This window comes from Lolium perenne, chromosome 5, assembly GCF_019359855.2.
Source record: "Lolium perenne isolate Kyuss_39 chromosome 5, Kyuss_2.0, whole genome shotgun sequence".
In the NCBI taxonomy this organism is placed as follows: Eukaryota; Viridiplantae; Streptophyta; class Magnoliopsida; order Poales; family Poaceae; genus Lolium; species Lolium perenne.
Genome location: NC_067248.2, coordinates 58,638,007 through 58,652,225, shown reverse-complemented (window position 1 = coordinate 58,652,225; position 14,219 = coordinate 58,638,007). Strand labels below are relative to the sequence as shown.

The 14,219-nt window shown below is 45.5% G+C and overlaps 2 protein-coding genes and 1 non-coding gene across 4 annotated transcripts in view; all 3 read right to left on the bottom strand.

Annotated features, from left to right (window-relative positions):
* Positions 1 to 2,227: 2,227 nt before the first annotated feature.
* On the bottom strand, positions 2,228 to 3,296 carry LOC127299260 (uncharacterized). The gene has a single exon (XM_051329205.2). It carries the CDS (start codon positions 3,099 to 3,101, stop codon positions 2,439 to 2,441), a length of 663 nt encoding a protein of 220 aa, XP_051185165.1. The 5' UTR covers positions 3,102 to 3,296; the 3' UTR covers positions 2,228 to 2,438.
* Positions 3,297 to 6,994: 3,698 nt separating this feature from the next.
* On the bottom strand, positions 6,995 to 7,068 carry TRNAV-UAC (transfer RNA valine (anticodon UAC)). The gene has a single exon. It is a non-coding gene; the product is annotated as a tRNA-Val (tRNA).
* Positions 7,069 to 12,572: 5,504 nt separating this feature from the next.
* Positions 12,573 to 14,219, bottom strand: part of LOC127299259 (uncharacterized) — a 30,672-nt gene continuing 29,025 nt past the window's right edge. For both annotated transcript variants that reach the window (XM_071819892.1, XM_051329203.2), the window contains 3 exons: positions 13,953 to 14,086; positions 12,861 to 12,944; positions 12,573 to 12,772 (listed from right to left, as the gene is read on the bottom strand). In XM_071819892.1, coding sequence (XP_071675993.1) covers positions 12,686 to 12,772; positions 12,861 to 12,944; positions 13,953 to 14,086 — 305 coding nt within the window. In that variant the 3' untranslated portion in view covers positions 12,573 to 12,685. The remainder of the gene's footprint in view (positions 12,773 to 12,860; positions 12,945 to 13,952; positions 14,087 to 14,219) is intronic.

Here is a 14,219-nt window from a genome sequence, read left to right as displayed (position 1 = left end):
GGTCTAGGTTCATTGCAGATATGTATGTGCTCATATCATCCAGTTTATGGCCTGTGCTCGTTTTGGACATTAGTAGTTTCAGTGTTGCACTTCATATTGCATTCAGCTTCAGTTTTTAAAATAGTTTTGCATTAGCGCTCATCAATGCTTCAAATATTCAGTTAGATACTTACGTTTGATCAACTCAATAATCATTCTCTTACTGGAAATATTACCACTTTGCACATTGTTTATGCCTTACGCAACTATGCAAATGCCATCCACATATCTTTATAATCATCTCATGAAGGGGTGTACATACTTGTATGATCATGACTAACTGATGAACGAAAGCTACTCAATAACATGGGTTCAGCTAAGCTAAATGTTCTATGGCTGTTTATGAGTTTAGATTTGCCGAGGATATAAATAACTATAGATTTGCCTTCCTTTGGTACGAAAGGTCATGTTTCTTCCTGCTATGGCTTGACTTAGATAAATGCTCATCTTACTTTCCTTTCTTGAGTTATTAAAGGCTTACATTGAATCATTTTTCAGAAAATGTTATGTTGGTGCAGAAATAAAGCCCGCTTTCTCGTGAGGGGCATTCAACACGGTATGTTGGCTGATGAACTTTTCCGCTATCATGTTAATCAGATGTACACTTGCTAATTTTTTTATTTCGATGGTTTAGTATTAACTTAAGGAGATAGCCTACTCTATGGATGCTAAAAGTTCCACTCTCAAGAACTTGACCTTCCTATGACATTTGAATGGTTGAATCATGTGAGGATGGTGTAAAATTTTGCTCTAACCATTTGCATCATCTTCTCATAACGCGATAGGAGAAAATGTAAAACTGAAATCATTTATATAGGTTTATAATTTATAATTCTCATGATGAAATATGAGCCACTTGTACCTTAAATCATTCAAAACTTAACAATGTTTCTTTACCTAAGTTTCTTAGATTTTACTTTACTTTTTCGCTAAGTGGACGGGCGCGGCAAAGCGCGCTTTCATGGTCTAGTATAATCTTATTATATGTGTAAGGATTTGAAGAGGAATTTTGCAATCTTACATCCTTGTCTCTTTGTCTTGTTTCGATGATCTGTAGTTACCCATATCATTCGGACCGATCAAGGGAAGAGATGGGATGATTGGAGAACGGCGTGCTACCGCGAAATCTCAGTGACAGAAAGGGAAAAGTAATGATACATGTTTAGTGATTCATTCGGGGTCATGGCGCAATCATCTAGCTTAATGCGTTGGTCTGTATTCATATGCTTAATAACTGTTGTTGCTCGCGGCTGTGAGGACAGTGGTTGGACCAAGAGGCTCTTGTCACCTCTGGCTGTAGGGGCAAGAGTATTTACGGATGTGCTACTCACAAATCTCTTATATCTATTTTATTTGTTACACATATGCGCTTCAATTATGTATGTATGCATAGCTGCAGGAGAAACCTTAACCCTGATCTATTTCCATCATTGAACACAACTCTTCCTAAAAGTAAACTAGACATGTCCGGTAAACATAAAATAAAATTAACTAGCAAGTCTTGTAGACGTTTCCTTTACACCATTTTAGCAATGCTTCCGAAGGTTCGATTAAACCTAGATCTACTAGGAAAAAAGCTTATCATACTACAATCCGTAATCCAGATCGAATGTATCATTCATCCACCACCAGAAAAGAACAAAGCCAAGCGGACACGGTTCTGGTTAGTGCCCGGCCGCAATGTCAAGGATGTCATCGAGAATGCGCGACGTCTAGCCTTCATTCTATCGGCTACAGAGTCCATCATTGTTACCTTCGATTCCGACGGGGAAGAATAGGAGCTATCCATGGCCTCTGGCGGCATGGGCGGCCTGCCTAAGCGACTTCGACGAGGAAATTTTCATTGCGTACTAGATTTTTAATCCGTATGAGAATGAGTGATGTGATGATGTCCATCTGTATTCTCCATGTTTCATTAAAGAGCTATTTTCCATCTTAAAATAAACATGAAATTGTAATATGCGCCGGCCGCTGGGTCAACCCCGACCCAAATGGACAAGGGGATCAAAATGGATAATTTTATATCCACGACCTAAACAAATCAAAACATACACATTTATTGATCGAAATGAGTCAGGCCGCTGGATATGGCCTAAGAGTAAGTTCAACGATTTCTTGATACTCAGAGCTCACACGCGATGTGTATTTCCTACAAACAGAAAACCCACAAAAGCCATCGTGAGGCCTCTTAATTCATACACAATGTTTATTTTTTCCGATGAAACAGAAGCAGATTAATTTTTGTTCCTTTGTAAAATGTCACATTGTCATATAGAGATCGGCATCAAAGAGTTAATCAGATCTACACCAAGAATCAGAAAGTAAAACACACATCTGTTGATCTTAAAATGTTACAATCAGATCGACCCAAACTTGCAACACGTTTGAGCGACTTTCCACTAGGACGGAGGGATGAGTCCGGCGGCCTCGGCGATGGCGAGGCAGTTGCTGGCGAGCTTGCCGAGCTCGGCGTCCTGCTTGGCCATGAGCGGCTTGAGCTCCTCGCGGTCCTCGAAGCCCTGATCGCAGGTGTCGACGTCGGTGTGGCAGGTGTCGAGCATGGTGCCCGTGGTGTCCTTGTCGCCGGCGGCAATGGCCTTCTCCGCGTGGTCCAGGCTGTAGGAGATGTCGTCGAACGAGTCGGCGCAGTCGTTGAGCGGGCCCACCGCCAGCTTGGGCGTCTTGGGGTCGGCGGCGAGCGCCGTGGCCGTCTTCTTGGCCTCCGCCGCCTTGGCCCGCACCGCGTTCATGGCCAGCTTCAGCACGCCGGCGCCGTCCAGCTTCTTCCCGCCGGGTAGAGGTGGCTGCTTGGCGATGGAATCCTGGCAGAATTTCGGGTCGTCCGCCTTGGCGCACATGGCCTTCACGACGTCGCCGCCGGGGGCGACCGGCGTGGGCTTCGGTGTCGGCGTCGGTTTCGGCGCCACCTTGGCGGGAGGCGGGACCTTGGCGGCCGCTCCGGGCTTTCGCGGCACGCACACGGCGCCAGCCGGCGGAGCAACCGCCGCGGCGGCGAGGAGGACGGCGAAGCAGGCGACGAGCGGTGGCCTCATGGCGTGCATGCGCGGGTGGCGGAGGGACGGGAAGGGGGAGGAAAATAGAGAATCGAATTAGGTGGTCGCGTGTTAATAGAGGCGGTTAGTTATTTGTCGGTTGCTAAATTTGCTTGAACGGGGTGGGAAAGGAGAGGACTGGCTGGCTCGCCGGAAAAAATGGGGCCAATGGTGGCCGGTGGCAAGGAACCGCCATTTTTGGGACGGATCATAATCATCGCCTTGTTAGCTGCCACATTTATTCTTGCCGTTCCGGTGTGAAGATCAGACGAAATTAGATGGTGCAATGCGCCACGCCAGGGCCTGATTCGTGTGTGGTATAACTTCACTCCCATCCATAATAATTGCCGGGTTTTAGTTCATATAGGTAGTAGCGAAATTTGGTGAGCAAACTTAAAACGCACTTGGGTACACCTGTTCCTTCATGCTCGACATTTCCATGTGACACCTAAAGATGGCAATAAGAATATGTGATGTAATGGTAGTCAATCATGTTGTGTGTTTTCTATGAAAGTAATGATGGACAACACGTTACGGAATTGAGTTGAATTACAACCTGTAAATCACGGGAGGTGAGAGGATTAGCACCAATTGATAACTTTCTGGTTGTCCCGTCTATGAGATATTCGAGAGTAAATTACATATAAATACCACTTTTGGGGCAACGGTTTAAAGTTGGTATCATCTTTGGTAATTTTAACAAGTAAGTACAGCTTCTGGGGCATGTTGTAATAGATTGGTCCAATTCTTTTCTAATGGTGTTTTTGACAACTTTCCTAATTGTTTGGACCCGTTTGACATGGCTGAGTTGGCAATGCAGGTGAGGAGGAACTGAGATGGATGTGGGGACCATCCACCCGTTCCCCATCTGCCTGCCCCGCCGTTTCTCCGGCAGCTCATGCCCCCGCCCGTTCGCCTCCTGCGCCAGCCCGCCGGCTCCGCAGCTGCCGGCCCCGCCGCTGCTCCGGCGTGGGCGCCTGCCCCCGTCCGCCTCCTGCGGCGGCCCTCCGACTCCAAAGCTGCCGGCCCTCGCCACTGCTCCGGCCGCTCGTGCTCGCGCCAGAGCTTGCATGTTGCCGCCGTGGCTGCCCGCGCCGGATAGATCACGAGCAACTCACAGAGGAAGAAATCCCGATGATGGTGTGGTTTCCGGTAATTCCAACCCTGGCGTGTCAAAATCCAGCTGACCTCCGAGCACCGACGAGCCCAACAACCCCGTGTAGTCAGGGGAGAGTCGCCAGAACGCGTCCTCCAACGAGCATCTGGGCAGAAAGATCTCGTCCTCGAGCAGACACGTCGCGCCTTCATCACGTGGAGATGCGATCCAGATGATGGACGCCTCCTCTGAGCAATTCATCGAATAGGTCACGACCTCGCCCAACTGGGAGGACGAGAGCCAGTGGATCGATGCCCGGGACGGCTCGGAGTCGAGCTCCGAGCTCGTGCCCTCCCCGGCGATGTCGAGGATGCCCCTCGCCCCAGGAGATCGACGCGTGGACTGGCGGCGTCGCGGTGGTCCTCGGGGTGGACGGGCATCTGGACTTGGAGGCCGAGGCGGAGGAGAGGAGGAAGCGAAAGCACTACTCGGCCCGCACGGCGGAGGCGTCCCCGGAGTTGAGGTCCGACAGGGGGCGGCGGCGGCGTTGCGCGCTGCCGAGGTTCTTGGGCTTGGGCGCGGTGGCTGGGGAAGGGGTGGTGACGGGGAGGCCCTCCTGGGCTGGGACGTGGAGGCTGGCGTGGGCATGGCTGCGGCGGTGGCGGCGGCAAGGGAGAAGCTCGGTGCTCCGGCGGCGGTGCGCCTCTTCCTCATCCGCGGCGGACGGCGGCGCCACTCGCGGTGGTCGCCCTAGCTTGCCCCGACCTGCGCACGATGGGGATGGCTTAGAGGAGTAAGTGGAGAGGGAAAAATAGATGAGGCTGACATGTGGGCCCCACCTCCACCTCAGCTCTATGTCCACATATGCTGCCAACTCAGCACTTACAAATGGGCCTCACTTGTCACATTTGCAATCAGAACCGTGTAAAAACACCGTTAGACAAGAATTCGACCAATCTGTTACGACATGTCTCAGAAGTTGCACTTGTTAAAATTACCAAATATGGTACCAACTTGAAACCGGTGCCTCAAAAGTGGTATGTATATGTAATTTACGCGATATTCGATGAAGTAATTGGCTATTTAGGCAATTTTAAATAAATATATGCCCTCTTTATCTCTCCATTGTGGACTTTTGTAATGTACAAGTCATCTTTTTTTGCGACTATGTACAAGTCATTTTTGATAAAATCTGGTTGCGTGCATTAGCTGATGTAGGTCTGCCTCGTTTGTTAGAAAAGAAACATATATACACCATTACAATATATCTATCATTACCAATTTGATGTCATGCCAAAATTGTGGTTCTATGGAACACATTTCTATAGAAGTGGTATTTTGTAAGGTTATGCAAAAAATGCAGGGTTTAGTGAAATACTGCACATGTTTATAAAGTTCCATTCCCTTGCTGCAACAAAGCAACTATTGTGTGTGTGTGTGCCTTATGGGCTAAAAATAAATAATTAGGCTATATTCTACGTTTTAATTAGACATCCAAATTTGCGGACTCAGTGCACGTGATTAAACTGATGATAGTATACCCAAACAAAATAAACACCGAAAAATCAAAGACCAAAAGGAAGGAAAAGGCTTCTCTTAGCTACAAACCGAAGGGAATCTAATCACCGCTGAAGTGATTTTCGCAATAGGAGTACTTGCTTAAAAGGAAATTACTTCCATCCGAAAATTTACGAGCACATAATGACTTAGAGACCACTTATGAATAAGTACAATCAGTTAACTTGACAAACCTGCTAATGCCAGAATGATCAAGAAGCGTTGTTTCAAAGAACACCCTTGCCATTCAAGTACTGTAGTTTTTTACTGACAAAAACAAGGAGTTCATGGAGTATACTGGTTACGCCTTTTCATGCCACGGTAATTATACTGGTTGGATGAATATATCAGTTTAAAATGCAGGGGAAAACTCTTTTTCTTTCTCCAAAACGATCATCCTTGCGGAGTTGCGGTCTTGGAAAGTCCGGCACGAATGTGGGGCTGCCCTGCCTTGCTTTGACGACGTCACGTCCTGATGACAAGATTTGGTTTTTGCAAAAACTGATTGAAGCTCAGGCGTACATTCTGACGGCACCATTAGATTTGATGGCAAATTCTAATTCCTAAATAACCTTTACGTTATTGCAAATAAGTATTTTCTGGGTACATCAGTGGGCCTAGATGTCATTTTGGCAATTGCCAGGATTTCCAATAATATTCTCTTGTCAGATTTGCCTAAAAAACAGGTTAAGTATGTGTCTTTTTTTTTAGATAAAGTATGTGTCTTTTCTTACACATGATGGAAAGTAGAAACCATCACACTAATTTTCATTGCACATTTTCTCCAGTGGCAAACACAAGACATCTAGGCCACTGTTGCAGTAGCAAACCTGTCAGAGACTCAAGCAAGAACAAGCAGCTCTTGACTTTGGCAAAGCCTTTTGAACCTTTGATTAGGAAATCATTCTGTCTGCAAGGCATTCCCGTCTTGGGATCAGATTCAAAGTGAAAGCTACCAATTCAGCGTGTAGGTTGTGAGATATACACTCCGAACCTTACTTACGACTGATTGACAAGATACCAGTTCAGGTAACTGTGAACGCTTACTGTACAATTAGAAGTTTAGAACTCAAAGAGACAAAATCTCCCCAGTTCGAAGTTTTCAGTGCATGCGTTTACTATGCAGACTGTTAAAAGGGATACTCTTTTGTGACGAGGGAGGTGCCAGAAAACTAAGCGAACAAAACACAACTAATCTAGCATGAGTACATACGGTGTGAACAAAGTTTACAAAATTACCAGCATATTATGGTGCTGCCCAGGCTCGAACTGGGGACCTTTTGCGTGTAAAGCAAACGTGATAACCGACTACACCACAGCACCTTAAACCTGGTTGTTGACAGTTAAGAATAAACGGGTACTTAGCCTATTGACTCCAGGATCTACGTGGAAACATCTCAGACCCTTCGGGAGAAATACTAATTACGATTAGAAGCCCAGCATCTCGTCCAGCCTAATAAAATTCGCATTTGTGTCATTGTATGACTGATCCATGCCGACAACATCAACTTCTCTGAACATTTTCGTCTGTAATCTGTTAGCTTAGCGACGTACTGCTGAAGTTCACTGTAGCGTCAAATCCTGAACATTGGTCTACAATCTGATGGTTCAAAGTCAGCAGTACTGTAGCGTTCCTGACATAGTTCTTTCAGCAAATCCAAGCGGCTTAGAGGAACGTGGAAAGAATATCACTAAGAGTATTTTCAGTCGCATCCTCCAAACCACGTCTGGTTAAAGCGCTGAATTATTCGTTTGGAGACCGCCGCATTTTGGTGCCGCGTTTGTGGCATCCCTCTCCCGCCACATTCTCCAAACCTGATCCCAAACCAATTTCATATTTAAAATTAAAGTTGTATTCATAATTTTGAAGATGCTTTGTCGCTTTTACATGAAAAAAACATTGAAACGGATTACTGAAGAACATACAGAAACCTTAGAAACACCAAGATAAGGCATAAAACCTGGACTAGAGGTCGGCCCTAGTCTTCTTTGTGATTGTCGTCGCTAGAGTCGTTGTGGTAGTGGATACGGCAAGACTCTTTATCAAACACCTTGAGGCACATCTCGCCGTCGCTCAGGCTAGATTTCATCCGGTGAGAAAAGTTCACAGATCCAGATCTGGCAACCCTTTTGCATCAAAATCCTTCTTCTTTTCCCTCCTAACCCACAACCCCTGGCGCAGATGATTTTCAGCATAACCCCCTGGAACTTCAGAGTAGCAACCCGGGCCCCTTCCATCCAATCAGCGCCGCGTCAGCACTCCCTGACCCCATGCGTCGGCCACTGGGTATAAAACGTTTTCCCTCTCTCTGATTTTCCAGGAATTCCAGAAAATGATATATTTTGCTAAATTCATATCTTTTAATCTGTAACTCAGAATAAAATGTTTTCTATATGAAAATTGATCAGAATAATATGAGGAACATGAATATTCCATCCACTCATCTGTTTGCATCTCGCATCATGTCTTGACGTGATAGTTTGTGCATTTCACCTCACATCATATGCGGAGTATTTCGGATATCTACCTAAGGTTTTCCCGCTCCGTTTAAATTTGAAGTAGCACACCCCTGCCATGGTGTGTCATGCCAATCAACACTTAAATTTTTCGGTAGAAAATGCAACTCTAACTCTAATTTATTTGTCCGGGGTTCCGACTCCGCTTAAATTGGATAAGTGCATCGCATCATCGCTGCCATGTCATGCATGACTGCATCTTGCTCATGCCGGTTCTTTATCCGTAGTAGTAAGACTTGCATACGTTGTGTGTTCCAGCATTTGCTTCTTCCCGGATAGGATCACGAAGTGGTGTTGTGAGATAAGACAAGATCTTCGGCTGTTCTTCGACCATCTTTAACAGGCAAGCATTTCCTAAACTTCTGTCTCTGCAGAAGTCGCTCACCTATTTTATTTTGCCTTCTCTCTTATGCTAGCCTTGAGTTGCGTTCTTGTCACGTGTCCTATCCACGTGTTACCTCAAGCAGCCCGTATTGCCACCACCACCCTCCTACAACTGTTGTTTGGTTATCGGGTCTGCCTTGCGAGTCGTAGTGCATACTAGTGTCGTTTATATCTCGTCACCGTTATCGCTATCTTATCGGGTTATCTGTTGGGTGATCATGACACATGATTTATGGATATATCTGTTAATAGTTGTTTAGCGGAGGCATCGATGGGTCAGCTGATCATTTTATGACGGCTCACTTGTGTTTCTTTATAACTTAGAACCTGAGTTCTTGTTATCTGTTCCGAGACTGAGCGCTCTAACCACACGTGGGTATTCTTACCGGGTCTCCCCTCGACCACTGCCGGAATCTACAGCTTTGTCTAGTGGCCACAATTACTTTCGTCACGTTTGTTTCTCCCGGGGCGTGCAAGCTTGTTTCGTTGTGGTCATATGATATGATGTTACTTTTGGGGAAGCCGTGTGCCTTGTAACCCCGTTGTCTCTTGCACGCTCGTAGGCCCGGTACGTATTGCTGAAGATGGATTCACCCTGCGGGCACTGTTTCCATCCGAAAGCCGTAGACGCAAACAGCTAAGTCCGCTTCGGAGCACGGCCGAACTTTGATATGGCTTCCTGGACATTGTTGTAGTGAACGAGAGTGCGAATCGTGATATCTTACCCTTGCCAGGTTGGATCGATCGTGTGTGTGGGAACATTTGGGCACCCCTGCAGGGTTACAATCTTATCGATAAGCTGTGTCCGCGTTTATGGACGATTTGGAGCTGTATGACTCGACTATAGACAACTTACACATGTTGTTTCAATACTAATAACTTGCGTAGTAAGATAGAACAATTTAAATAATAACTGGTTAAAACTTGTCAACCATGTGGGTGCCTTTGTAAGTACTTCCTTAGCGAAGGGGGGAACACATCGGTTGTGTTATGTTTGCAGAGTATAGAACTGTTAGCTTTATGCGCTCTCTCACCTTCTCCGATAGACGAATGTTGTAGAGTGTCTCTATAGGTTTTTAGTGCTTGCGCGCTGCCACTTAACCCCATCATATTACCTATGACGTTCCTCTTGCATCCTCTAAGTCCCATGCATGCCTCAAGTACAAAGGACGACTGGTTGAAGAATAGTTATACGTCTTGAAGTCTTGTTAAGTACGAACCCGTACTTATTGCTACTTTGGGACATAACCGAACAAGTATGAAGATATGTTCGATGAAGACGATGTTAGCGAGGTTACCCTTCCGGCTTGGCCTGGACAGGGTTATGGACACCATCGTTTATCTTCAGGACTCTTAGTCTAATTTGTATCTTGTCCATACTCTGATGTATTTGATCTTCTGTATGATTTGGATCTTGAGTTGTATATTTGTATCTTGACTTGCTGGAGCCGTTGTTGTAATATATGTTTCTTGTGTGCTCTATTGTAAACCTGTTGTAATGTTACTGCTCGTGGCAATTCCTCTGGCATCACGTGTGCGCTTCTCCGCACACGTCGTGTCGGAGGGCGTCTCTGAATCGATATCGTGCGGATTTCGGAGGGATCGCTAGAATCCTCATGGTACCGGTTTCGGGGCGTCACACCCGACCGGCGAGAAATTCGGCGAACGTGTCCGGGAGCTTCTTCTTGCCAAAAGGGTCGTCGTTGATGAAGACGACGAACTCGAAGTACTTGTTGCAGGAGCAATCCTCTTCCTCGGGCGACGGCGAGCATGCAACATGACCGCCCTTGCCCCTGCCGTGGTCGCGACTGCGCCACCATGGAGCGTGTGTGGAGAAAGTTGGGTGGCGGCGGCTAAGGTTGTGGATGTGTGGTGCTAGGGTTGTGTGGGAGGGGCGAGAGCGAGCACCCCGTTTTATACACCGGAGGCACGCGAAGGGGCGGTAGCGCGCATTAACACCGGCACGCAGGACAAGGCACGATGAGACGTCTCGTTGCACGTCTAGGAAAGTTGCACCATCACTGCACGGAAATTGATTTGTGTTCGGCAGAGGTAGGCGACGGGTGCGCTACAACCTGTGTGGCTGACGATGCTAGCCACCACTCGCGCCCCGGATTTTCGTTCTGTCCAGCGTCCCCGTAACGTCCCCTGTGTGGACAGGCTCAGGGCGCCGGACACCGTATTGAGCCACGCTGGACCGAAAGAGAGAATTCCTTATTTGACACTAGCCAAAAGTTTGATTCCTTATTTGATACTAGAAAAAAAATGCTTCCCTATTTGACCTTGAATCTTGATTTCTTTCCCTATATGACACTACCGTCACTTCTGTCAGTCTCTACCGTTAGTTTTGTTTTTGTTGGAGCAGTTTACCCCTACCATCAATCGATATGTAACACTGGAAGAAAAGAACAACGGACACAGGATGGGGATGGAGCTGTCCATGCCACTCGTGTCTGAACAACCAATGAGCCAGACACACGCGATGGAGCTGCGTGTGCTGCTCGTGTCTGGACAACTAGGACGCGAGTCCACGACGGCCGGCGAGGCGACAATAGGCGCGTCATATGCCGGCTAAGCAAGGCAGAAGCGAAGGAGCGAGCCGCTAGCAGCGAAGACCCAGAATCCATTGCTTGTGCGTGTGTGGGTTGCACTTCCGTCAGGCGCGTCGCCACGTGCCGTCCTGGTCATCTGGCGCTGTAATGTTGTCTTCAGGGGAAAAAAATAGTTACTAGTAGGTGTTAATCCTTCACTGCTGCTTGTACGTGTAGTATGTTGTACAGTCTAAAAATATATTATGCTCCGGTTTCTTCTAACTCAACGTTTCCATGTTCCATGACTGGCCGACTAAGTGTACGGGTCTCATTTGGTCATTAAACCATGATCAATTATGTCTTATAGGACAATACCTTTGTCTTATATAACTTTTTTTGTTGACATAATGCACATGGGCAAAATAGTCTTCTCATGTCCCTACTTAACACCGTTAGTGTTTAAATGAACTAAAGTGTCGTATAAGGAAGAAAATTTAAACCAAGTGTCAAATAGGGAAGAAATTTTTTTCTAGTGTCAAATAGGGAACCGAAATTTTAAGTAGTGTCAAATAAGGAATTCTCTCGGACCGAAAAGGGCTTTGAGGCGCGCAGCCGGAGAGGTCAAACTTCTAGTGTGCCCCAAATCCCTTTACTGGACGCGACTGAAGATGCTCTAATTAAGACCTTGCTCAGTTAGGCCCCACCTGGCGGGGAATGCGGCCCAATCCATGTCTACCCGCGTGGTCAAGATAATTTGGTTATTCAGGTTTAGCCCAGTAATTTGGTTATTCAGGTTATGTCACGCACAAGGAGTTTCCCTCCTGCCTTCAGTTTGGCTTTTGGGATGAAGTGGATTCTCACTTGTAGTGACCAACTATGCACATAAACATCCAAACCTATGCACCTATGCTGGGTGCTGGGTTAAGCCTGACTGGAAGCTAACACACTTTCATTTTAGACAGACATCGGAATGTATCAGGATTCAAAAAGAAACAAATGCACCCAACTGAAAGCTGCATCGAGTATACATACTAATTCTGATAAACCCGGACAAGACGGAACTTCTTGCAACCAACTCCTCTATTAACATTCTCTTCTACGTAGGATCACATTTTCTTGCTTGAATGCTTAGATCTGTAAAAGGAAATTTAGTTGTTTTAAACAAAAACCGCAACAAAAATGAACCAGTCCTCCACTGGTTTCGCTCCAAATTCCTGTTTTCATAATCCCTTATTATGATACTTTCAGAGCTACAGTGGCTAAGATAAAACGACGTGGTGCCATTATATGGGGCATTAGGCCCAAAAGCATAATCCATCAGTTCCAAAGAGAAAACATCACAAAGATCAATGAAAAATATAAATCCAATCCGATGTGTGAGTGACCAATCCATGGAGAAATCAAATCATCGAGAAACACCGAAATAGTGACAACAAGTAAGAAAATCGGTCGAAAGTTGGGTCTAATCGTCTGACAGAGGTTTGCATTCTGCAAAGCTATACATCAGTCTACTTGATGACCTCGAAAAATAGAACTTGAGGCTGGAGCTTGCAGTCCTTGAAACGTTCTAGCAAATGCTCCCAAGTATCTACTGTCTGCATGGAGAGTGTTCACATCAACAAATCCAGAAGTAAGAATCAAATGGCTACAAGATAGAATACTGAGGATTCATGAGTCACTTACCTCGACAGTTTCAAAGTCATATATGAGCCACTTGTCCTCGTTGTCGCGGGCAAAACAGACATAGCTCTCATCAGCACAGCAAATCTGCAAGAGTTAAGATTGCGATGTGGCATAAGATGGATGCTAAGTTGCATTGTACTTGCAAGCAATGAATATCCTCACATATATAAGCAGGCAAATGAAGTAACCAGAGCATTAAACCAACCTTACAGTACGCCTGTAGTAAACTCAAAGCAGCTGGAGCCTGACTCTAGTAAAACATAGAGAGAGAGAGAGAGAGAGAGAGAGAGGGAGAGAGAGAGAGAGAGAGAGGCACAAAAAGGATTACTCCAGCTTATGTTCTGCAAACACTCCATGTGATTTCATGAGACCATTTCCTATTATAATAGAAGAGACGGAAAATATTGCAAGATATACGTGTGAGAGCAGCAGAGGTTACAAGGTTCAACCAGGTTACCTAGATATGATAGTTCTCCAATGTTCAATCAATTGGAAGTTTTAACAAAAACCTTAGCAACATTAGGATCACACATGCTGTTGATTCTTGTCAAAATTCTTCTGTTGAATCTCTCAAATATTTTGATATCTATGAAGTAGACAGGAGAACGTATACCACAGATCGGTACAATTTGACAACTTGCAAACATATCCTCAAGCAATTAAATGATATCACCAACTCAGTTATGACGTATCATAGTCAAACCCATTATCCAATTCTTTAGATATAGCAGAAATGCATTGTCAAGGTAACCTAGTCAGTTTGAACCTGGTGGCAGTGCCATATAGTACCGTGCTCCATTTTATTCCACAATGACAGGAGCCTTGCTTCAGTCTTACACTAATAAAAACTTGGTTCCTCTCCATTTGTGAGTATAACACAACATTTATGCTGATAATGAGAAGCATCGGGCACACCTCAAAATTGACGTAGCATCGAACCACAGCCAAGGAAGAAGTAACAATAATCAACATAACTTGTAAATTTGCAGGTCAATGAATGTATCAACCAATACCAAATAGCTGATAGAAGTATTTGTTCAGTTCTTATAACAATCCAATTTAGGAGAAAATAACAATTTGCTGTGGACGTACCATGGAGGTGACAGTATACATAGTTGAAGAATCGGCAATTTTGCAAAAGAATCCAGTGTCAACAGGAGACGTGATGCCAGCCAGGACTTCAGAGAGTGTGTCCTGGCTTTCACTGCCACCAAGCCAGTTCAAAACTGCAAAATAATAGCAAAATAAAGCATCATGATTAATATTTTTGGTGCAAACTACTGCAAGCTATGTCGATTTGTAAATCCAGCAAAAGCCTCTTGAACCAGCACAGCAGGAAATTTCCAGTAACCTTAATAT

What these genes read in the sequence shown, in the direction of transcription:
- LOC127299260 (XM_051329205.2), bottom strand. Translation starts at nt 3,101, where the DNA reads ATGCACGCCATGAGGCCACCGCTCGTCGCCTGCTTCGCCGTCCTCCTC.